The 22,998-nt window shown below is 54.8% G+C and overlaps 10 protein-coding genes and 1 non-coding gene across 11 annotated transcripts; 5 read left to right on the forward strand and 6 right to left on the reverse strand.

Moving 5' to 3' along the window:
* Positions 1-34: 34 nt before the first annotated feature.
* Positions 35-3,615, reverse strand: P152DRAFT_392385 (guanine-nucleotide dissociation stimulator CDC25; the record flags this gene model as incomplete). The annotated part of the gene is made up of 4 exons (XM_033676147.1): positions 35-342; positions 396-612; positions 660-2,948; positions 3,004-3,615. 4 exons carry the CDS (start codon positions 3,613-3,615, stop codon positions 35-37), a joined length of 3,426 nt encoding a protein of 1,141 aa, XP_033536851.1.
* Positions 3,616-3,762: 147 nt separating this feature from the next.
* On the forward strand, positions 3,763-4,210 carry P152DRAFT_249172 (uncharacterized protein). Its single transcript, XM_033674696.1, has one exon. The coding sequence runs from the start codon at positions 3,871-3,873 to the stop codon at positions 4,117-4,119; it is 249 nt and encodes an 82-aa protein (XP_033536852.1). The 5' UTR covers positions 3,763-3,870; the 3' UTR covers positions 4,120-4,210.
* Positions 4,211-5,721: 1,511 nt separating this feature from the next.
* P152DRAFT_249139 (uncharacterized protein) lies at positions 5,722-8,248 on the reverse strand. The gene is made up of 5 exons (XM_033674695.1): positions 7,917-8,248; positions 7,732-7,865; positions 6,689-7,676; positions 6,255-6,639; positions 5,722-6,205 (listed from the first exon to the last, which is right to left on the reverse strand). Exons 1-5 carry the CDS (start codon positions 8,041-8,043, stop codon positions 5,959-5,961), a joined length of 1,881 nt encoding a protein of 626 aa, XP_033536853.1. The 5' UTR covers positions 8,044-8,248; the 3' UTR covers positions 5,722-5,958.
* A 702-nt stretch (positions 8,249-8,950) lies between these two features.
* On the forward strand, positions 8,951-10,807 carry P152DRAFT_465024 (ARM repeat-containing protein; the record flags this gene model as incomplete). The annotated part of the gene is made up of 3 exons (XM_033680602.1): positions 8,951-9,181; positions 9,331-9,840; positions 9,890-10,807. 3 exons carry the CDS (start codon positions 8,951-8,953, stop codon positions 10,805-10,807), a joined length of 1,659 nt encoding a protein of 552 aa, XP_033536854.1.
* A 496-nt stretch (positions 10,808-11,303) lies between these two features.
* P152DRAFT_456275 (putative prohibitin-1) lies at positions 11,304-12,520 on the reverse strand. The gene is made up of 2 exons (XM_033678963.1): positions 12,178-12,520; positions 11,304-12,117 (listed from the first exon to the last, which is right to left on the reverse strand). Exons 1-2 carry the CDS (start codon positions 12,496-12,498, stop codon positions 11,599-11,601), a joined length of 840 nt encoding a protein of 279 aa, XP_033536855.1. The 5' UTR covers positions 12,499-12,520; the 3' UTR covers positions 11,304-11,598.
* A 300-nt stretch (positions 12,521-12,820) lies between these two features.
* Positions 12,821-13,565, forward strand: P152DRAFT_480287 (cytochrome b-c1 complex subunit 8; the record flags this gene model as incomplete). Its single annotated transcript, XM_033681756.1, has 4 exons — positions 12,821-12,852; positions 12,937-12,962; positions 13,047-13,224; positions 13,284-13,565. The coding sequence occupies 4 exons, from the start codon at positions 12,821-12,823 to the stop codon at positions 13,336-13,338; spliced, it is 291 nt and encodes a 96-aa protein (XP_033536856.1). The 3' UTR covers positions 13,339-13,565.
* A 35-nt stretch (positions 13,566-13,600) lies between these two features.
* P152DRAFT_465026 (cullin-4B) lies at positions 13,601-16,264 on the reverse strand (the record flags this gene model as incomplete). Its single annotated transcript, XM_033680603.1, has 6 exons — positions 13,601-13,664; positions 13,714-14,074; positions 14,123-14,548; positions 14,601-15,245; positions 15,297-15,762; positions 15,812-16,264. The coding sequence occupies 6 exons, from the start codon at positions 16,262-16,264 to the stop codon at positions 13,601-13,603; spliced, it is 2,415 nt and encodes an 804-aa protein (XP_033536857.1).
* Positions 16,265-16,848: 584 nt separating this feature from the next.
* P152DRAFT_512494 (uncharacterized protein) lies at positions 16,849-20,086 on the reverse strand (the record flags this gene model as incomplete). Its single annotated transcript, XM_033682750.1, has 4 exons — positions 16,849-17,401; positions 17,455-17,651; positions 17,706-19,730; positions 19,777-20,086. 4 exons carry the CDS (start codon positions 20,084-20,086, stop codon positions 17,174-17,176), a joined length of 2,760 nt encoding a protein of 919 aa, XP_033536858.1. The 3' UTR covers positions 16,849-17,173.
* Positions 20,087-20,355: 269 nt separating this feature from the next.
* On the forward strand, positions 20,356-20,444 carry P152DRAFT_t20. The gene has a single exon. It is a non-coding gene; the product is annotated as a tRNA-Ile (tRNA).
* Positions 20,445-20,505: 61 nt separating this feature from the next.
* P152DRAFT_512495 (N-terminal nucleophile aminohydrolase) lies at positions 20,506-22,080 on the forward strand (the record flags this gene model as incomplete). The annotated part of the gene is made up of 4 exons (XM_033682751.1): positions 20,506-20,861; positions 20,914-21,009; positions 21,065-21,800; positions 21,854-22,080. Exons 1-4 carry the CDS (start codon positions 20,847-20,849, stop codon positions 22,078-22,080), a joined length of 1,074 nt encoding a protein of 357 aa, XP_033536859.1. The 5' UTR covers positions 20,506-20,846.
* A 31-nt stretch (positions 22,081-22,111) lies between these two features.
* P152DRAFT_456276 (DUF543-domain-containing protein) lies at positions 22,112-22,861 on the reverse strand. The gene is made up of 3 exons (XM_033678964.1): positions 22,623-22,861; positions 22,411-22,563; positions 22,112-22,359 (listed from the first exon to the last, which is right to left on the reverse strand). Exons 1-3 carry the CDS (start codon positions 22,704-22,706, stop codon positions 22,303-22,305), a joined length of 294 nt encoding a protein of 97 aa, XP_033536860.1. The 5' UTR covers positions 22,707-22,861; the 3' UTR covers positions 22,112-22,302.
* Positions 22,862-22,998: the final 137 nt, after the last annotated feature.

Genomic DNA, 22,998 nt, shown 5'->3' on the forward strand with positions numbered 1-22,998 from the left:
TCTTATACATGTTTCGACACCCCCAACCCCCAACTCAAATGGCAAAAGCAGGCATAGACGATCCTACATACCGGGCGATCTTCTCATCCTCCCGCTCGCGCGGCTCCACCACCAAGCTCCGCTCGTACATCTCGTGCACGTCCCCAGCCGTCTCCATGTTGTTCAGGATGTACTCCTGCAGCTCCGGCACCGGCTGCAGCGCGTACGGCACGTTCTGGTAGTCCTGGATGTCGCGGATCACCTCCGCCGTCTTCGCCCGTTTCGCGAAGTTGATGAGGTTCGTCTTCTTGATCGTGGAGGGGATGCCGTCTTCTATAAAGGTCAGGTCCGTGAGGTAGACGCCTGTGCAACAGGGTTAGCGGAGCAATAGTAGTTTGTAGGACGGGATTCCAAACCGAAGAAGGGGATGCACGGCGGGTTCGCGCGGTGCAGCGTTTCGCGGTACTCCGCGAAGTTCTTGGTGCTGCCCATGGTTTTGCGCATGGACTCGAGCGTCTGCATCGTTTTGGCGCTGACACTCTGCCACGTCCGTTGCAAGCGATGGATGGGCGCGGTGCCAAGGGCGGAGATGATGGACGTGAGCATCGAGAAGTTATTGAGCGATCGGCATTTCTGGGGCGGTTAGTTTTTGGGATGGCGCGTTCGTGCGCGGGACTCACATCGGCGATGTTCACAAAGTGCTTGATCACGATAACCCGTCGACGCACGTCTTGCTGGTTCAAGATCATCTGCGCCACCCAGTTCGTCAGTTGATTCGAGTGCAGGATCAGCGCTTTCACGTTCGGAGCCGGGTCGTTCTCGCCGGCTTCGATCTTCTTATGCAACGTCTTGCTCAAGCACTCCGTCGGCTTGATCTTCCCGTACAGCCGCGACTCGATGATGGTCAGCTGGCGCGCGAACTCGGTGGGGTCGATGTCGAGGAACTTGAGCTTCTTCATGTTCTTAGGGATGATCGGCTGCGGCGTCTGCGCGTTCAGCGTCAGTACCATCTTCTTGTTCGGGATCTCCTGGCCGCGCATGCGCTGGTCGATCGACGCCATCAGTGGGCCGGCGCCGGGGGTGTTTGTCTTCACCACTTCTTCGCTGGCGAACTGATACGCTCGCTGCGTGAGCGCCCGGGCTTCGTCGTCGTTACTCTCCATCCAGTAGGTGTCGAACCAGCTCTTGAGGATGTTCACCACGCGGAACCGGATCGGTCGCTGCTTCTTGTCGATCCAGGTCTGTTGGTCTTCGTTGGAGATGCCGAACGGCGGTTGGATGGTCCACCGCTTCATCAGCATCTCGAACAGTTCCGTCGCGGTCGTGAACGATCGATAGGTCAGGAGGAAAGTTGCGTTGAACGGTGAGTCGAGACGGTCGTGCCGCGTGAGTTGTTCGACCAACCCTTGCAATGTCCCTCCGCGCAATTGCGGCGGCGTGACCTTGGTATCGTAGACAATGTCGCGCTCGTAATCAAGGCGTAAAAAGTCCGGCACATCTTCCGGCGGAGGGCCCCCAACGTTTGGTGGAGGCTTCTCCCCAAGGATCCGCTCGAGCTTGTCCTTGTTGCCGTTCCTCATCGTGTCGACGTAGTCCATCGCATCTCCGTAGGTCATGGAGGGACCAAGCTCCGCAATCGAAGGCCGCTGACCCATTCTGGATTGGGATTGCGCCGCATTGTCGAACCCGGAGGGTTCTCCTACTCGAATATCCCGATTGGGTTGATCCGCCATCGGAATCAGCTCCGAGAGTCGTTGCAATTGTAATGTCAAATGGGACATGCTCATCTCCAAATCCTTCGAGCTCGATCGCACGTAGAGCAACCGGTTTTCCAACGAGTCGCCCCTGGATTCCGACCATTCATCGCCGAGCGGCGAGGCGACAGCCTGACACGCCATCAGGAGCTCCGATGTGCTGTCGTAGACGCGCTGTTTGGCAACGTTGAGCTCCATGAACTCATGCTGCCGTCGTTCCTGATGGAGCGGCGACAGGTTGATGGACTCCACGGTGGAAAGCCAAGGCCGGCATGACTCAAGCACCTTCAAGCCGGCCCGACAGACGTTATCCCCAATGACCTGGTGTCTGGTGGGAGAAACGGTCATCTCGCGCACACTCAACGCTTCGTCGAGCCTCCGCAGGTTGGAGACGAAGATCTTTCGCAAATCTTCCAGTCGTTCCAGCAGCTTCCCATCTAGCCGTGTGGATGGCTCGACGGACGGGTCATATTCCTCGGAATCGCCGAAGAGCGTGGTCACCGAGCTGTCCCGCGGGGACAGGCCATGCTGCTGCCAATTGCCACCGATGTGGCTGTTGCTCACGAAGCCGGGGATGAGACGGGGGATATCTTCTCCTCGCTGCTGTCTTGCCACTTCCACAAAACCGTAGACGCCGTTCAGCACGCCTTCCGCTTCTTTCAAGCATTTGGCATACGAATCGGGAGGCGGCCAGTCCGCAGCGGCGATATGTGATGAGAGCACCAGCTTCGAGAACCGAGACATCGTGACCCGGAAATGCGGATAGAGAGCCTTGTTCGTGCTGATAATGGACGGATTCCCGGAGTGATTGTCCGTCGTGCCCGAGCCCGCGACCAGCAGGAGCCGCAAGTGGTCCGAGATGTCTTCCGCCCGCTTCACGAACTCGGCCCGATCGCTGTTGTTGATCGCCTGCCGATACCGCTCGATCGCCCGTCGCATGTCTTCCAGCATCTTGTTCCAGGTCAAGGGGATGGCGTAGGAGTCGTCGAAGAGCTTCCGCGGGATGGCGGGGAGCGTTTCCGGGGCCGCGGGGCTGTTGATGAACGAATTCGAGGTCCCGATCGGGGGCATGGCGGACTGCACGACCGAGAAACTGCTGTTGTGCGGTAAGTTGAAATCGTTGCGTGTCCGATTGGCCATGGCCGGGTGTCGGAGCGAATCCGTAGATGCGGAGGGGGACAATTCCTCCGTAGCAAACGAGCTGCCCTTCCGGCCCTGCATGCGACATTAGTCCTGTATTGGGCTTCAGTATGATTATCGCGGTACTAACATGATGCGCCATTTCTTCCGCTTCAGACGCGGAGTTCTCGTAATCCGCATCGTCCTCTGCCCTCTCATACCCTCCCGCCATGAGCTCGGGGGGTGGACGAGTTTGATCGGGGATTTGGACATGGTGACGGTCACGCGGCCCGGTTTCGGAGGAGGATGTCGGATTCTCCAGCGGGAGCTCCATGGTGCTGACGCCCGTGAGGGTATTGTAATAGAACAGTCGACCATCCGGGGTTGCCTGGGGGATCCAGAACGCCGCCTCTTCCTGGTCCTTATCGTCCCCACCTTCGATGGGGAGCGTCGTATCGCGATCTTTCAGATTGCCATCGGATTCGGCGTCGTCGTACCCATCCTCGCTGAACTCCTCCCTGGTCTCCTCATCGATGTCGCCATCGTCGCCGCCATCCGCGTGGCCGTGTTCATCGACGAAATCCATGGGAAGTCGGCTGACGACGGCGCAGTAGTTGCTGGGAAACCATCCTCGCACCTCATTGACGACGCCATCCCACCACCCACTCTCCAGCTGTGTAATGACCTGGATGATATCGCCTTGTCGGAAGCTCAAGCTCGTCCGATCGTCGGCATCGTAGTCATAGAGGGCCCTCACGTACATGGTCCCAGGGGGGGCCGCGGCGCCGGCATATCCATTCATGATTGCGTCTCCGCGCGTTCAACCCGACGTTCGGTGCCCCTAATAGAACCGAGCTGCACAGCAACAACGGAAAAAAAAATGGTGCACAATATGTGTTTCTTGGAACCGGACTGGTCCTTTGTTTTGAGGGAGGGTTAACCGCCGGGCGGGGGCTCGACCGCTGGATCGGTAGCTCGTAGAGTATTGGGTACCGGTACCCAGACACTAGACGAGGGGATGGTATCCGAACGGGTGTACAACCGTCCGTCCGATGGTGAGATCGGGGTTGTCGGAAGCTTCGAGGTCCTCAGATTCCGATTGCGCGATGGAACATGGCGTCAGGTCGGGGTGGCATGGACGGGACAACTGAAGCGGAGAACGGAACAGGTCTCGTCGGAGGAGCGGATTGGAAGGGGTGGAAGAGCGGAAGCTTGTGGTTGGGCTAGGTTCACGGGACCAGTGAATTGGAGGTCGTCACGGGGGTAGCAGGTGTCGGTAATGTGCTAAAATGTGTAATCCGAGGAGGAGGGATAGAAGAATCCAGCAGCGATGGTGGCACAGGAAGTGAGATTCTGTCAAGAGTGAGTGAGATGAGAGAGAGGGTGAGAATGGTGGGTTGCAAACAATTGGAGTGGTGTGTGGTGCTGGTGTGTGCCTGTGTGGTGTGTGGTGTGTGGTGGAGGCGGGGGTTGCTCAGGTGGTGGGCGGTGATTGGGGGTTTGGGCGGCCGAAGACTGGACTCTGGACTCTGGAGGAGAGAGATCAGAGAAGCGGGAGTGCGGGACAAGCTTCCCGTCGTTACAGCTTTGCTTCTGGACTCAGGACAGTGGACCCTTTCTTCCTTTCTTCCTGCCGACTCAATAGGGAACGTTATGTACTGTAGTGATTGGGCAATCCGACCAAAAGAGGATGTATAGGGTTAGATCTCCAGCCCACCGAGAGGGATGATAGAATCGGGCTACATCAATCATGAAAACTCCCGAGGGAATCTTAAGGTATTGTTATAGATGGAAAAAAGAACAGGAGGAAAACAGAGAAAGGAACACCGAGGAAGCTCCCTTCCACGAGCCATTGATCCCTCACTGTCCACTGATAATCCCCCGTTGATGGTCACAACTCCTCCTCCTCCACCAGTTCACTTGGCTGCACCACCCATACCAGCCATACGCCGCAGCTTGATGATGTGCTCGGTGCTCCGGATCGACGGTGGTAATTATTCCATATCGCCAGTACTCACTCCTCACTCCTCAGGGACTCGTTAGTCCTTACGTTTCCCCGACTCCCCATGATTCCTCCTCCCCTGATCCCTCCTCTCCACAATCACCCAGAAACAACACCCGACCAGCCTCTTCCAAATCCTCGCGTTTTCTGGAACCTCTGGAACCTCTGGAACCTCGAGAACCCATGCCCCCTCTCACGGAACCTGGGGCAGCCCTGTACCAAGCGGCCCCTCGGTCGGTACATGCTGCGTTGCAATACAGTCATACATGATAGGTACAACCAGGTACTAGAGCTACCACACTCGGGATCCCACCACCAAAGTACATGATACTAATCTCATCGCGTCAATATCAATCCCCATATGGCCGAACGCGCCTATCAGACACCGCCTCCTGGATATTGCACGATGCACGCGCTCCGACGGCCGTTCCCCAAATTGCCTCCTGAGGCCTCGGAAGGAAGGAAACCCTCTCGTTGCCCATCCATCCTCTGTCCATCGGTGCCCCGGAACTCAGACGTTGCGGAGATTCCGAGACATTTTCAAACCGTGACGAGGGACGACGCGGCGCTGACAGGATTGCAACCGAGCGAGGAGCGACCGGGGGGGATAACTGTAATACTGAGAATGTGATTTGAGAGGGCTATTCGAGACATGTTCATGCATATCGCATGCCCCTAACCAGCCATCCGCTTCTCGCCAGTCTCCACGAAACCGACAAGAAAAGCGCCCGGCTAATATTCAATCCCGCATTCCGCAACGGTGCTAGCGCCAATTAACCCCCCAAGTCCACAACATCCTGACCACCATGCGATGCTCGTGCTCTCCTCTTGAGTCTCGGCTCGAGAAAACCGCTCGTGCTACGTTGGCTTTTTTTTGTGGAGTGGAGACTGGAGTTAATTGGGAGATCGACGCGTCGTCGGCTTTGGTAGGTAGTTTGTGGGGTAAGGGGTTAGAAACGCTTCAATCTTCATATGAGATCAACGGTAACGCATCACGGAATCCACACCCATGTCTGGGGCCTTGCTCGTAGAAACGACTCCCTCGACCTCGTTCCAGCAGCCACTCTCTCCCCGCCCGCTACGACGTACGAACCCTCGATGTATTCAGCTAATCGTCGTCTTGAATATCCGATGGCAGCGCACCCATTCCCCCGACCCGTCCGGACTGACGTCCACTCCATATTCCTTAACACAGCATTCAAACGGCCGGGAGGTCGCCGCCACGTCCCGCTCCACCGCTCCACCGCCCGACGTCTCCTGCCTCGCCTTCTGCTTCACCTCCTCGAGGTCCCCCCACAGATGGAAAAGCTTCTCCCGGAGCTGCGCGAGCGCGGTACTGTTGTTCCGAAGGCTATATAACTCAACATGTCGGTCTCACACATTCGGAGGGGGTGACTTACTCCGTCGCGTCCAGCTGCAAGAGATGTTCCGCATCCTGTCCCGCCACGATCAGTTCCATCTGTGCGGCCTTCGCGCCCGCGTGCACCGGAAGCGCATCTTCCACCAGGAACCGAAACGCCCACTCCCAGCATTTGGGCGAGCACAGCACCGAGTCGCCATCGGAGTCGAAGTCGGTTTCGGGCGCCGCGTCGTTGTACGCCTCGTCGTCTAGTGACCGAGAGAAGTCCTCCAGGTTGGGCGGGTCGAAGTCGATGACGCGGACTCTGACGCGGCAGTTGAAGTTGAGCATGGGGAGCGCGTCGGTGGCGGAGCCGCCCGTTCGATGGGAATGGTCCGTGATATCCGATACGGATAAGATGGGGGCGTCGGGGTGGCCACATCGGACTGTTATCGGTTAATCGCTGAGGGGATTGCCGGTAAGGGGTGAGGTTACTTAGTTGATTGTGCATAGCTATTGGAGGTGGGTTGCTGGTGGGAGCTTTGCCGGAATCTGAATCAGTTCGACTATTGGCTGCTTCTTTTGCGAGTTGTCTCCTTCGTCTCCTGTTCTTCGCCTTCTTACTGACGCCGTTCGTCTGAGCGTTCGACTGAGGATTCGTCTGAACGTTTGTCTGATTTTGCGGCGGTCTTTGGTTGTTCGACCTTTCAGGAGGTGGAGACTCGGCCCTGTAACCCAAATACTCCTCTTTACGCTTGGTTAAGGCTTCCAGATGCGGGTAATGCGAGGTGCCCGGCTTGATCTTGTGCACGTTAAGCCCGCTTCTGTACTGCTGATCCCCGTGCAGACGGGCTTCCATTCCCCACGTCCCCTCGCGGGTCCGAATATTCTGCAGCAGGATGTGGTCACCCACTCGAACATTCTCCGAGGCCCAGCGGCCGTGGTGGTCGAAGAGCTTCACCTTGATGGTCCGCTGTCCGCCGGCTCCGCTCCACGCTGGCTGTCTGCCGTGGCTCGTGTAGCCGTATTCATCCCCTTCCCGAACCCCGTTGGAGTTGGCATTCCCGGGGAGCGTGGTTCCGGAATAATCCACTAGCTCCAAGCTGGGTCCGTCCATCATGGAGAAGATTTTCGTGACCTCGCCGACCATGTCGTAGAAGGTGCCGGGCACCATGTCTTTGATCAAGGCGAACTTTTCACGCTTAGGCTGGCCAACAGATCCCGTCTGTTGCCCATTGGGTTCGAACCCTTCGATGGACCGGATATTGATGCTGGTGTTCCAATCGTGCAGTCCAAGGACAAATTTTTTCTCTTCCTGTGTTGGGTCCGATAACAAGGGGGGGTGGCGGGTATAATCCAATACACTTCCTTGTCTCGCAAAGGCGAGTCTGTTGGTTCGGCTCGGTATCGAGCTGCAAGGGAAGAGATAGACATGGGCTTGCCGGTTTGCAGAAAACAATGCTTTGTTGCCGTAACGTGTCACCTGCAAACGTCGATATTAGCACAGATCCTAGCATTGATATTCGAAGAAATCATACCATGACAAGGCGGCACAGGCAAATATCCCCAGCTGTAACTCTGGGTAGTTCTCCAAAATTTCCAAAAACACGAACATCCGCAAACGCATTTGCTTGTAACCAAGGGTCATTGATAGTAATGGTGACGAACCAGTCTGTCCGAGTTAGTCCTCAGATCAATTATAAGATGTTCGGGCAGTCCATACCACCTCCTTTGGATTGCTTGGGCTCTTTGGTTGAATAGATACACACTCCTGCCACTGATACAGTGCTGCCAGCTCTGGACAGGGCATTGCTCAGGTCCAAGAAATGCGGCGGTAGCTGAGGCTCCATCGTCACTAGTTGGATTTCCAAACGTGCCGAATATTGAAATGCGTTGGAACTGTGATGACAAAGGGGCACGGGCTATGATTTAGAGTTATAGGAACAGGATAATGCTGCGGATTTGTGTTCTCAACACTGGTAAAGTGAGTGCATTCACTGATGCACTCGCTGCGTGCAAATACGGTGCAGTGTGGACGTGTGGTAAGCAACGATCATACCACTGAAAGGGACGATACAAGTACACTAGGGACATCAGGATTCAGGATCTGGGAGTGCAGTGCAATGACAGAGGCGGCTCTATGGTGGAATAAAGCGAACCATTGTCAGAACTTGTAATGGGATGCTGCACAAATATCGGCCATCCTCTGTCTAGCCTCCTCACTGGATGTTTCCACCATTGCTTCTCTGCTTCTGGTGTATCATGTGGAGACTGGAGGATGAGAGTCGCGACTTGGAAATGGATGGCGTACCAAAAGACGCGTAGTCAGGTGACCGAGCACTGAGAATTTATGGCCTTGTCGCCTTGTAGCCTTGTCGCCTTGTCGCCTTGTCACCTTATGACTTACATAATCTTATGTGTCGCCTTATCGCCTTAGCACATTTTTAGCCTGTCAGTCCATGTCAGTTGAGAGTTGAACGCAGTGGCCAGAGGGCAGAGAGTGAGGGAGGAGAGAGGGAGGGAGCAAGGACCATCAGAGAGGGGGATTCATCTAGTTTCTTTCATTGTTACCTTCACTACTTGCTACCTCTCGCAACGCACTATAACAATTTAATTCCCCATTCAGCTCTACAAACCCTCCTCCATCTCTCAATAAATCCCTCTCGATAAATCCCACCCTCTCCATTCACTTCGTCCTTCAATTCTCATCCCACTGACTGTGCACACCTCTTGTCGCCACCGCCCATCCCGTACGCCATGTCTGAACGCTATATCCCCGAGCATCGGCGTAACGCTTTCAAGGCGAGGGGAACCTTCAAGCAGGATGAGCTGCGCCGACGCCGTGAGGACCAGCAGGTCGAGATTCGTCGAAGCAAGAAGGAAGAGTCCCTCGCGAAGAGAAGAGGCATATCCGTCCCGGGCAGCGCTCCGGGTGCCGCTCTAGGTGCTGCACCTGACAGCGATGACGATGGGAATATCGAGACTCAGGTACGTCGGATTTTATCTACACAGAATTTGATGGATCCCGTCGAACGATGTCATATGCATACGATGTTTTACGCTGGGTGCCTTATAGTATAGGCAGCCTCAACCCACTTCCTCGTTTCTGAAGAGGAGCATTTACTTATTGTTTCCAGCTCGATGAGGAACTCCCTATCATGGTGAAGGGCGTCTTTTCCGACCAGATCGACGAACAGATTGCCGCCACCACCAAATTCCGCAAGCTCTTGTCCAAAGAGAGAAATCCTCCCATCGAACGAGTGATCGAGACTGGCGTCGTCAGCCGCTTCGTCGAGTTCCTTCGCTCGCCCCATACCCTCGTGCAGTTCGAGGCCGCCTGGGCGCTTACCAATATTGCATCCGGTTCGGCTCAACAGACGCAAGTGGTCATCGGCGCTGGTGCCGTCCCCATCTTCGTCGAGTTGCTCAGCAGCCATGAGCCTGATGTCCGAGAACAGGCCGTGTGGGCCTTGGGCAACATTGCTGGAGACAGCCCGCATTGCCGAGACTTTGTGCTTCAGCAGGGCGCGTTACGCCCGCTGTTGGCCCTCCTCGGTGACAGCCGGAAGCTGAGCATGCTTCGTAACGCTACGTGGACTTTGAGCAACTTCTGCCGTGGCAAAACTCCCCAGCCGGATTGGCAAACGGTATGTATTGATCCTCTTGCTAAACGGCAATTACTTATTTCCGAAACAGATTGCTCCGGCTCTTCCGGTCCTTGCCAAGCTCATATATTCGCTCGACGATGAGGTCCTCATCGATGCATGCTGGGCCATCTCGTACCTGTCCGACGGATCCAACGATAAGATCCAGGCCGTCATCGATGCTGGTATCCCCAGGCGCCTTGTGGAGCTCCTGATGCATGCGTCCACCTCCGTGCAAACGCCTGCCCTTCGATCCGTGGGCAACATCGTCACCGGAGATGACGTGCAAACCCAAGTCATCATCAACTCCGGGGCGCTTCCCGCGCTATTGTCGCTGCTCAGCTCGAGCAAAGATGGGATCCGAAAGGAGGCGTGCTGGACGATTTCCAACGTCACGGCGGGCAATTCCCAGCAGATCCAGTCCGTGATCGACGCGAACATCGTCGGTCCGCTCATCCACCTGCTTCAGAACGGTGACTTCAAAACCCGGAAGGAAGCTTGCTGGGCCATCTCGAACGCCACGTCCGGTGGGCTACAGAAACCCGACCAGATCCGATATCTGGTGCAATGCGGCTGCATCAAACCGCTCTGCGATCTTCTGTCGTGCCCGGACAACAAGATCATCCAGGTCGCCCTCGACGGACTCGAGAACATCCTCAAGGTCGGCGAACACGACAAGGAAGCCGCCGCCGAAACCGGTGAGCCGATCAACCGCTACGCTCTATTCATCGAAGAGGTCGGAGGCATGGAGAAGGTCCACGACTGCCAAAACAACGCCAACGAGGAGATTTACATGAAGGCCTACAACATCATCGAGAAGTACTTCTCCGATGACGAGGAGGTCGCGAACGAGATGGGCGATCTCGCGCCGCAACAAGGCCAAGATGGGACCTTCGGATTCGGTGCGCAATCGCAAGCTCCGCAGCAGGGTTTCAGCTTTGCGAACGGAGGCGACTCGATGGACATGTAAATTCCGTCGTAATTGATTTCCAAGTTCATAGCCCGGATATGCCTGGGTGAAAAGAGCTGTGACCACAGTTGGAAGAGCTGGCTCGTCAAAGGCCCACGGAGACCCTTTTGACCAGTCTGATGCCACAGGACTCGTACCTATTAATGGAGTCGGGCTCAAGACTGGCGCAGGCATCACGACGGGCGCACGGCCGGCAGACCGGATTCATCTCGACTGCGCCCACGATGAATCCAAATTTGAAATTCCCAGCAACGTTGCGGCTGCAGACTCCTTCTGTTCGTTTGCTCTCCATTCTCATCGTTTCCCCCACCCTCCTCACCCACCTGCTTTCGCTTGATATGAACGGGACGTGGCACTCACCGCATCTCCATCCATAATCATAGCAAGAACATCCCCCCTTCCCTTACCACGATTTCGAAAGAAGCACCTGAAAGATGCACCGTCATGTATTCCCCCGGTTCGACCCGAACCCATAGCATTGTACTCCCGGCGCCGCGTTATGTGAACACCGAATCCCCGGTCACTCTGGTTTCCCGCGACATGTTGATAGAGCTAAATTAAAAAATGAGAAAATGATACCACGTCTATTGCTGATTGACGATTGTTGATTGACCATTTTTGATTGACCATTTCCATGCGGAGTGCAAGAGTGAGACGGGGGATATATTCAGTTATTTTTTGGTAGCAGTAGTAGTACAGCGTCCCATCCATCGGGGTCGATTTCCCGGGACGGTTCCATCACCAGTATGCGCCATGCCTCCCAGCAACAGAAGATTCGCATGTATCCGCAATCACGGCCTCAGCCCGAGCAGGAAATTCCCCCCTTTTCCTCCCTCGCTTTGACTTCCACTCGGCAAGTACGTCACATTCGGGTTGTTCGCTAACATCTGCGCAATCTCCTTCTGCGTCTCAATCCTTCGAATCTGAATCAACCCATCCCCTGACTTCGCCACCGCCCTGCTAATCGTATCCGCCGCCTCCGCCTCCCCCTCGGCGCGGATTACGTTCGCCTGGCGCTCCTGCTCCGCCTTCTCGACGATGAACCGCGCACGCTCGGCCTCCTGCTGGGCGATCTGCTTCTCCTCGACCGCCTTAGTGAACTCCCGCCCGAACGTCATGTGCGTGATGGAGACGTCCTCCAGCTGGATGTTGAACTCCTGCGCCCGTTTGAGCAGATCGGTGCGGATCCGGTTGCTGACGGCTTCACGCTGGGTGATCAGCTCGGCGGCGTCGAATTGGGCGACGATGGCTTTGAGGACTTCGTTGCCGATTGAGGGGAGCACGCGCTCGTCGTAGTCTTGGCCAAGGGTCTGGGACATGGTCAGATTACTTTGAAACTTGAAAGTGGAATGGGGTCACGGTCGACGCACCTGATAGATCTTCGGCAGCATCTTCACCTCCGGTCGATGCAGCACCCGCAGCGTCAAGCTGACCATCTGCAAATCCTTGCTGCCGGTCGTCGTCGAAATGTTGCGCGGCTTCGTCCGCACGTCGTAGATGATGCTCCGCTGCACCCAAGGTACCAGGAAGTGCGTCCCCTCATTGATCACCTGCTCCTTGACACCCTGGAATCGGTCAAAGATGACCGCCCGCGTGCCGCCCTTGACATCGTAGATCGAGGCGTTGGCGACGGAGAGGGCGATGGCGCCGGGAACGGCCCAGCGGGAGACGGCGCCGAGGATGTTGGCCATGGTGGGATGGTCGGGGGAGGAGTTGGCTGATTAAGGGGAGTTTCCCGAGTGTAGAGGTTATTGGACGGGCTCGCTGGGAAGAAACTCAAGAAAACGATGCTCCTCAATACATTTGACGGTTTGGACTTGAAGTCTGGAGTTCATCGGGAGCTCGGACCATCATGAAGTTCTTAGACGTAGCACGTGATTTGGAGATTTCGGAACCACCAGAACCTCATCCTCGACTTCTTCCGAACCGCTCAGTGGCATTGTCCATCACGTCTCCCTCTCCCAACCCAGCGGTCTATCATTGAGCCCCAATCTTTTGCTCCGAATCTTCAAAATGGGCGGAATTCACGGTGGTATGGAAGCGAAGTAAGTCCCCGTCACCCATGCGTCCATGGCGGTTGTGCCGGATCCTGCGACCTTTCTTCGCCCTGTTACTGACTCTCTCGACAGATGGTTGGGCTGGTGGGGTAGCCTAGGTACGCAGACATAACCCGCAACCGAATTCGGTTCTCCCGATGGAAACGACGGGAACGGCTTGGCTGACGACTCCCCGTGTTCAGGAAGCATGTCCCAGAAAGGCGTCACCACCTACACGGTCGCCCCCAATCGCATGCGGCCCTTGGCCGGCACGCTGCACGCCGCGTTCTTCAACACCTTCCGACGCAGCCGGAACCAGATCCTCTACGTGCTGCCGCCGTTCATCGTCGGGTACTATGCCATGGACTGGGCTACCAAGAAGTACGGCCCCCGACTACCCACCCATAACCAGATATGGGGGAGCTGACGAGTGGATCTAGGAACGAATGGTTGAACTCGAAGGAGGGCAGGGCAGCGACGGGAGAGGAGGAGTAGGTATAGCGACGAAATTACATGAGGGGCGGACGGGCTTCATAGATGGGTTCTCAACGCTGTGATCAGCACACTGTGTATAACATGAAGAATTCAAGCTTGCATATGGAACTGCCATTCTACCAGGTGCCTTGATCGGTCGCTACAGTCGCTGGCTAATGCTATATGCTTGCATCCACCCCACCGGGACTCCCGGTTCCTAACGATCTACCGAAATGGGAGGGAAGCGGGCAAATATCAAATCGACGAAGACAGTCGCCCGACGTTAAGCAATGTAGTTGTACATGCCAGTCTCTCCATCCCGAACCATGTAGTCCTTGTCAATCAATCTATCAATCAGTCAGCATTCATCCACCCCTTCGCACCGCACGCACTCACTTGTCGATGTTCCGCTTGATATCCCCGACATCCAGCGCCCCTCGCTTCTTCGTCGCCTCAATCACCTCGGTAATCAGGTGGTTATGATTGATGCTCTGCCGACTCTTCAGGATCCGCACGATGGCCGCCTGCGTCTCGAACTGTCGGTCCGCGTGCACGCGCTCATGAGTCGCCTTGTTCTCCTCACGCGTCTCCTTCAGCTGGACTTGGTTTACCTTCAATCGCTGCTTCTCGTGCCGGAAATCTGCGTTCCAGCTGAACGAATCAGTCTCGTCGACTTCTCTTCCTTTGGGATGTTTCTTTAAGGGTCGGATTCGCGCACACGCCAACGATTGTAGAGTTCGTTTGAGCTCGGCATCGTCTGCGTGGAATTAGAGAAGATCACCCCTTGACTTAGAGCTGCACTTACCGAGTCCGGTTTCCGCTTTAATGACGCTATAGGGAACCTTATCGTCCGCGTCCAAAAACTGATTAAACACCAGAATCACAATTGTCTGGCTTCCTGAAAGCACGAGTTCTTTTTTCCCTTTCGGGAAGTCCGCCCGCACATGGCAGGTGACCAAGCCGTGCTTCCAATCCAACTTGTGGTTGCTGTGCTTGCTCCGGTACGACTCCTCGAACTTGTCGATCAGCACTTTGACGTCGGGCGGGAGGATGAAGGGGAGGTCTTTGTACGACGGCCAAGCCGACGACGACAGGACCGTGACGTTGAGGTCGATCGGAGAGTACTCCTCCCGCTCTGCCGCGATGGCCTTGTAGGAGGCCATTTCTTCGCGGCTGAGGCTGATGTCGGAGAACATCCGCTCCAGGTTCTTGGTGAACTCCGCGCCGCATTCTGGATCTATGTCAGCAACACTGACGCCGAGGAAACAATCGCTCTAACTCACCTGTTTTTAACCGTGTGATCATACTCATTTCCGCGTCGGCACTAGCGCTCCTCCCCATCAGCAGCCGCCGAGCAAGGTCCTTCTTGTAGAATGCCTCGAAGACTTGCTTGCCGTGCACGAATCGGAATAGGTCCAGCGCTTGATCGAGCTGATTGTTCACTTCGGCGTCTTCGTCCCCGGCGTACTGGTCCGCATCGCCTTCCTCGTCGGGCTTCGCGGTGCTGGCCCATTTGAAGGCCATTGCCGAAGGGATCGCCTTGGAACCGCCCTGCAACAGTAGATCCAAGTACTTCGCGATCATTTCGGCGGGCTTGGAATTGTCCGTGTTCCACGTAGCGGATGTCTTCCGAGTCTTGTTGATGAAGAATTCGAACGACGTCTTCATGGCGTGGCCGAGATCGTCATCTCGTTCGAAGGCGATTTTCCATGTCCGATCCAGTTGCTTCTTTAAGGATAGCAGACGGACCACCATATGGTCCTGCTCTTTCTCGTCGAAGATGATGGAGGTCCCAGTTTGGTCGATCCATTGCTCGAAGGGGGGCTGGAGCTTCGATCCCAACCGTCGCCTTTGAAGCAAGGAGTACAGACGTCGCAGGTCATCGGTTGCGGCTTTGTCCATGAGCTCTTGGAATTCGCCCGAACCCACTAGGAAAGTAAGCATCATGACTCAAGAGCGTGCATGAAAGGAATACTTACCTAGACGGTCTTTCCTACTGACAATCAAGTGCTCCTCTAGCAACGTCACCAAGTCGCGCCGCGTGGAGACATCCAAGCTGAATAGATCGCACCGATCTACCTCGCGCTGGATCAGTTCGGACGCACTCTTTACATAGTCTGAGAGCGACTTGGCGTCTGCCTCGTTCGCCCACTCCCGCACATAAATTTGGGACGCATGATGCATCTTTGGCTCCAATACCGTCGTGTAGGAGGATATTTCGCGGAACATTCGAATCGATTCGCGGAATAGGCTCAAATCCGGTGTCCGGCCTGTCCGATCCGCCTCGACGAGGTCGCAGACGCCGTTGAGAACCTTCCCTTTCAATTCGACATCTCCAAGAATCTCATCGCGGAAGAACCCGATCGCTATCTCTTTGATCGTGGGTAGAGATTCGGCCAGGAGGTAGGTTTGGTCCAAGAAGGAGAAGATGGATCTTATCATGACCTAAACTGTGTGAGATCAAGACACGAGGAACTATACCAACTCCACCCACCATATGTTGAAGCCATTTTCCCCAGATCGACACCGTCCCCTGGAGAAAATCCACATTTGTCCCGCCTAACCTCGAGCGCAGCTGCGCCCTCATCGACCCCGACGCATACGCTCCGAGCTTGGATTTCAATAGCTCCGTCAACTCCTGCGCCATATTCTGCCGGCACACATTCTCCACCCCCTTGTAAAGCTCCTCCAACGAAAAGTCAATCGGCCGGTCCGCGAGAATGACATCGATCGCCGTGTCCAGCCGGCTCCACGCCGTTTCCAGATACTGCTTCGGATCCAACCGCGTGCTGGTCCGTCGGTTCTTCACAACGAGCCGCTTCGCGCCGATCTGGGGATCAAACGGCAACTTGCCGTTGCGAACCGCACCTTTCGCCGGCCTATTGGGTCCCGTGAGGTCGACCACCTCGTCCTGCCCGCCGTTCCTCTTGCTCTTGAATGCATACATCTTCTCAGGCGGCAATGGGGCGTGATCGTCGCGCGCGCCCGTCGAGGGGTTCGGTCGCGGTCGTTTGCGGCTCGGGCTGGGTTGCGAGCCGTCGGAATGCGTGGCGGGGGCCTTGGGCTGCGGGGCGAAGATGCTGGAGAGCGTGGGTTGCGTGGCGGCGGTGGACTTCCGCTTTTTATCCGGGAAATGTGAGCTGTCGAGTTCGCCGGCCGTGGATGGGGGTTGTCTGGGCATCGAAGAACCGCTCCAAATTCACGCCTTGAAGGAACTACGCATGGGATAATGCACGACTTGCGTGGGAATTGAGCCGTGGAGGGTAAAAGGGGGGGTGTGAATACTTTGGTCGTGAAGATACTGGTATCCGAGATGCCATGGATATGCGATGTGTGAGGTCGGAGTGAGGTCGGAGTTACGCTCGGCGTTAACGTGCTGCTTCAACTACCATTCATTGTGACTTCAGATTTCAAATGATAGGGAAAGTTCGAGGCTTTGGCAATGGGAATTCTTCAATGTTAGATAAAAATTAATATCAATATCTTTAATCAATATATCCCTAAATAGGAGAAGTCTCGTGTCGACGGTTTCGCCACTGCAACGTGGAAACGGATTATCATTAGTACTTAAGCCATATCACATACGAACTTTAAGGATATCAACTCGGAAGAGTTCAGCAGTTAAGCACCCCAAAGTCGACTTGGAACCATTTTATTGTTTAATGGTATCACCCAATTCCATACAAGGATCTCGTTACCTTCAAGAATATCGCTGCCAACATAAATGAGCTGAGTGAAGCTAAGAACAAAACGGCTCGCAGCCGTTGATGCGAACCCTCCATCTTCTCCGCTCGAACTTATGGTATCATCCGGTCTATGCGCCACTCCAGGGGAACATAAGCATGCCCCAAACCACCTAGAACAAGGTCCAGCCCTTCGATCGCTTGCCGTCGGTTCGCAAGGACCGCTTTTCTCGGGCTTCCAGTTGTCGCAACGCTTGCATCTCTTTCAGGACGTGCTCCAGGAGGTCCTTGCGCCGCACCACATCCAGATGGCGCTTGACCTTAGGGTCTTCGCTGGCGAAGCGCTCAATCTCCGATTTCGACAGGTCGCGTCCTAATCTGTTGTCGAGCTCCCGTGGAAACTAAGACGTGTTAGACTCCGGTGACGATATCCAAGGGAATTGGGTCGACGTACATTATAGTAGAACTTGGAGAGTAGTTCGGCATCCAAGAAAAGGTCCGCGGTGGTCGTAAGTTTATCGGCTACAGCGTCTAAGAAGACTTCCGGGCAGTGGTATTTGTTCTTTTTGGAAGCGCATTGCTTGGACTTCACGGCAAGTAGCCTCATCTGTAGGACGTCGGCGCGATCGCGCAGGAAGACGGCCTCTTGACCTGTTCCGAAATCAGTCCTCTGGGTCTCTTCTAATAGAAGGGATGTGGACAAACCTTTTCTGAGAAGGGAGGCACTGAATCCTCCGGCTCCTCCTGCCCCGGTGCCTTCAAGGACGATTTGGCTGCTTCGAACGCGGTCAATAAATGTCAACACATCCCTCAGCTTCCTCTTTCCCCCCATTTCAGTCTCTACATTCTTCATCGCGGCTCGGCAGACCTCGAGCTCCTCTTTCAACACGTCGGAAACGGTGTCGCGACCGCGTTTCCATTCAGCGTCTTCCAGGTCAATCCGGTATTTGTATGGTTTGATGCAAATCTCAAGTTCGTCGCTGATATCGTACGACAAGTCGCTGAGGATCGATGCCGAGGCGTTGGTAATGGCTTTGCGTGCGAAAGGATGCGCGGAGAAAGAGGATGAAGTGATGAGTTGTTCGACGTGCATCTGCAATGCGTTCGCGACCACGGTGGTCGCTAGTCGCCCGATCCCAAGCTTGGTCAAGGAGCCGGTGGACGCATCCAACTTAAGACGCCACAACGCATTCTCAGGATCCGCCTTGGGCAGATCTTTCAACGAGTCCGCCTCCGGTATCGGCGGGCTTAAGTCTTCGAGGGGTTTGTTCCAGTACCGTTGCGCCAGCAGGTTAAGCACCTGTTGGTCCAGCTCATGCTTGATGAGCGCGCGAACTTGCGGCCGACCGAAGTCTTCGGCGAAGCGCCGGAACGAGTGCTTGAACGCGTCCAGGCTTTCGGCGAGGTAGGTTTCCGCGCTGAGCGGCATTTCGTTATATTGCACCTTAAACTCATACGTCGCTTCCGCCAGCTCCTGCTGAATCGCTTCGCTGGTGGACTTCAAGCTTGCCGCCATGGTCTGTTCCATGACGCGCATCAGCTTCTTGCGGAGCGTTTTGGTTCCCACGTCTAACTGAGAATCGGCGCCGAACTCACTGTGCGACGAGAAAAACGACTGCTCATTCTTCTGAATCGCAGTGCTGATGTTGCCACTGCCCCGGTGGAATAAGCTCGACGTAGGGGATTGCGGGAGACGTGACACGACGCCGACATAGCCCAAGCGTAGAGCGTATTTCCTATCACCCAACATGCTCGCTCCTCGCTCCGGATCGACCAGATCCATCTTCGTGATGACTCCTATCGTCCGTTCGCCCCGGGGATCGATTTTCCGACTGGCCCGGAGCGCGGTCGAATTGGCCAAGTCGACGTCCGCCGCGGAGATGGCTAATATGACATTGGGGGCCTTGATGTATCTCTCGCACAGCTCAGCAATCTTCTCTTTCAGCTCCGGAGGTTGATCGCGTCCGGAAACCTGAATATATCCGGGGAGGTCGATCAGGGAGAGATCCGGGACGTTTGGAGAATAGATGCGTAGTTGGATCGGCTCGTCGGAGACGCATTGTTCGGCAGGGACGGCGAGATTGAGATCGGTAAGGGTCTTTTGGATGTGGGAGAAGTCGGTGATCTTCCCAATTCCCAAGGACGGGAACTCTCCATATTCCGCTCGAGAGTCAGGGGTGTTGACCAGTGTCAGCTCAATTGGCCTGCGTGTAACCATGTTGGACCCCTTAGGAAGAAACTCATGTCCAACGATGGATTCCAAAACTGAGCTCTTCCCCGAGGATTGTGATCCGATGACGACAATGGACGGCAGAGTCAAGGTGTCCGACTGCCCTACGGTCTGTAAAAGGCCCCTGATTTCGATCATCTTCCGCGTCAACAGCATCATTTGATCATCGCGAGCGATTTGTTCCTCCTGGGTGCCTTCATCGTCCGATTTCGAGTCGTATGCGAACGCTGCGGTCGCACCACCGGCGGCCGCTGCACCGGTATTGCTGTGTTTCGGATCGCCTTCGGGGCCTTGGCCGGGCCCGTCTCCTCTCTGTCCCGATTCGGACGCATTTAGGAGACTTTGAAGCCATTCTGGTAGCTCTATCCTATCCGTTGTTTGGTCCCATCCTTCCTTCGTTTGGTTTAGAACTCCCGCTGCTCCAGTGTAGAGCTCGTTGGCCAAGGATCCGGCGCGGTCGGTCGTCTTATGGAACACGTCGACCATATAGTTGCCAGCCTCTGATATATATTAGCATGGCCATTGCATGAAAGTACGCGTACTTACGCGCAGCTTGATATTGGACATAGGTGAATCCTGCAACCGCAGCACCTCCAGTTACTGCCCCAAGAGTGGCGAACTTGGACACCAACTTCGGTATGAAGCGGGCGAACGATATTGATCGGGCCACCGGTACATTATGAAGAAAGGACGAGCCAATATGTCGATCCAGCGTTCGGAGTTCGCGCAATCGGGAGCCCGGGCGAAGTAAACCTCCGGCGACGGTATTGATACTCTTGGATACGGCTCGTTGCTGCGACCATGCGACGCCACGAGCGAGAGGCGCAAGGCGTGCGGAGAGCAGCCTCGCGCTCATGATCGCTTATGTGTGCAATGAATTGGATGGGGTCTGGAAGTGGATCATCTCGGAAAGATTGTAGTGGTAAGGGAAGAGTTGATCAAATCGCCAAAGTAGTTTCATCACTCATGGCATGATGCAACCAGGACAAGCTCCGAGGGTCTCACGTATTAAGGTCATTCATGTCGGGTTATGATCGCTGCCAAGCCATCGATACCCAAAGCCGCCCAGAACCACACTGATTAGTTCCTTATAGTTTTAGTAGCTCAATCATTAACATATAACCAGCTCGCTTAGCTCAGTTGGTTAGAGCGTCGTACTAATATTTCTACAATATGCAATGCGAAGGTCGCCAGTTCGACCCTGGTAGTGAGCATCTTTTTTGCCCTTTTTGCCTCCGGTCCTTTTTTTATTTCGGCTTAATAACCCCTAAACGTGGATCACGTCAAGTCCTTGGATAATTGCGATTGTGAGGGCTGCACAGGTGGCTTTGGGTCAATATTTCGTGGCACCTGCTGCTATCAGACGACAACAAAAATACAGGAGACGTTGGTGATACTGGTACTGGCTGCATTATGAGAACTGCTTGAGTCAGACCTTCTTACTGTCATCTAGCAATGTTATTCTCTGACTCCGTTGATTATAATTCTCATCGATAAACATCATACGTACCTCATCCTTTATCAGAGTTTAAATACCCAGACCCCTTCCAATAAAGCATTTAATATTGTTTACGGTTTCCATAAACCAACGATTTCCAGATATACCTGCTGAAGCCATGTGCAGATTTCTGGTAGGAAGAATCTATTAAATTACCCTTTGTTCAGGGCTAATTCGTGGATTAGGTCTACACAGGGCGGGATGAGATACTTCTGTCAAAATTAATTCTTGATCCGGCCCATTCGATCCTCACCCAGTCTTTTGATTGCCGACTGAGGCTTGTAAGCCGGAGTTCCATGTCACTACTCACCTGGAATGCTACTGACCTATACTTAGGATCACCGGAGGCCTCACAATGGCGACGGCTTTGGGGTGGGATACTACACTCAACCAGCCCTAGGTTCTGAACCATGCATTTTCACCTCGACAATACCCGCATGGAATTGTCTGAATCTCGAGCGTCTGGCCTCCAAGACGACGTCATCGTTGATCTTTGCGCATGTTCGCGCCACGACGGAGGGCAACCTATCCGACCAAAACTGCCATCCCTTCCGGTACGGCTCGCTGATGTTCATGCATAATGGCGGCATTGGGGGCTGGCGGCATATCAAACGGAAGCTCGCCGAATCCGTGGGAGACGACTGGTACAATTGCGTGCAGGGCTCGACGGACAGCGAGTGGGCGTTTGCCGTGCTGCTCGACAGCATGGATAGGATGGGATACAGCCCCAATGTGGAGCCGGGTCCGGAGGGGTACGGTCACACCGTGCTCCGAAAGGCGGTCTTGCGAACGATTCAGCGGATCAACGAGATGACAGCCCAAGTCGAGGGCGATGACACTCGGAGCCTGCTGAACTTTGCTATTACCGATGGGCATAGCGTGGTCTGCTCTCGCTATGTGAGCAGTGGGACTGACGAGGCCGCAAGCTTATTCTTCTCATCCGGCACGAGTTGGAAGCGCCAACAAAGCCAAGAGTTTCCTGATGGAGAAAAGGGCGATTACAAAATGGAGCGAAGAGATAAAGGCGGCGATATCGTGCTTGTTGCAAGTGAGCCTCTCACTTTCGAAAGAGGTACGAACATCCAAGACTGGTGTTTTGGGGGCATCAATGCTAAATGACGGCAGACAATTGGGTCACGGTTCCAACCAATTCGACCCTGACCATACACAAACAGACTGTGATGATCCATCCGATCATTGACGAATTCTACAATCAGAACCCATCACATGCGAGGTCACATCAGTTCGCCCAAACGAAAGGGCAGACAATCGCCGATAAGGATATCGTGAGCGAGCAAAATGGACAGCCGGATCGTGCAATGGCGGAACCTCAAGACATTCGTGTGGCGTGAGAACAATGCCGCTGCTTAGATAGTCACCCTCGATATTTGGGAGTATAGGTTTGGGCAACCCAGACGGCGTCGAGAACAGGACAAGTTGGAACAAGTGTTGGTATATTTATGCGGATAGACTGCAGAAGGTCTATTTTATGATATTGTACACGGCGCTGCAGGACGAATAACCGCATGATCTGTACAACTGGAGAGAAAGTATCAGGCGTTTCGGTTTGCATCTCAAGGTCTGATGACCCTCAGACCATCTTTCGTCGGAGTCGCGGCACGTTTAAACGACTAGATATCATATCAGCGGTGTCCCTTCTAGCCCTTATAATAGAGTCATACATTGTCACATTCTTCGTACGCTCGCCCGGCACCGAACCCCAGCCCCGTCCAAACGGGCCATGACCGGCGTCGAAACAGGAGGAATGAGAAGACAATGCCGAAGCCAGCACCGATGCTCGACCGGATGAGCAGCGAGGAAAGGCAGCGGTCCCACTGCCGAGAATTAGCGACTGCACTTAACCATTGAGGAATCGGTGGATTAGAGATCGCACCTTATCATTTAGCAATGCTTCACTCAACGGACGGGAAACCGTCGTTGGTGGGGAGGAAGGAGTGGTCGAAGGTTTGTCGGCCATGGCGGTAGTCGTGGATAGTACGTCGGTTGTTGATGGATCGATGCAAACTTGAGGGAACGCGAAGGTTGATGAGCCAGGTAGCCTTCGGTCCGAGATGTCAAAAGGCGCACATGTACTCCGTAATGATGAGTAGCTTTGCAGAACAAACTTGACACTTTGGATCGGATGTTGATATTACGACGTCGAAGTCACTTCGTCGCATACCAGAACTGTGAACATGGATGTGAAGGTGGTCCGAGCTCCCTAAATTTTCCAATATTCAAGACTCCAAATTCCAGATGTCCAGTTATTG

This window comes from Eremomyces bilateralis (assembly GCF_010015585.1).
Source record: "Eremomyces bilateralis CBS 781.70 unplaced genomic scaffold P152scaffold_4, whole genome shotgun sequence".
Lineage (NCBI taxonomy): Eukaryota > Fungi > Ascomycota > Dothideomycetes > Eremomycetales > Eremomycetaceae > Eremomyces > Eremomyces bilateralis.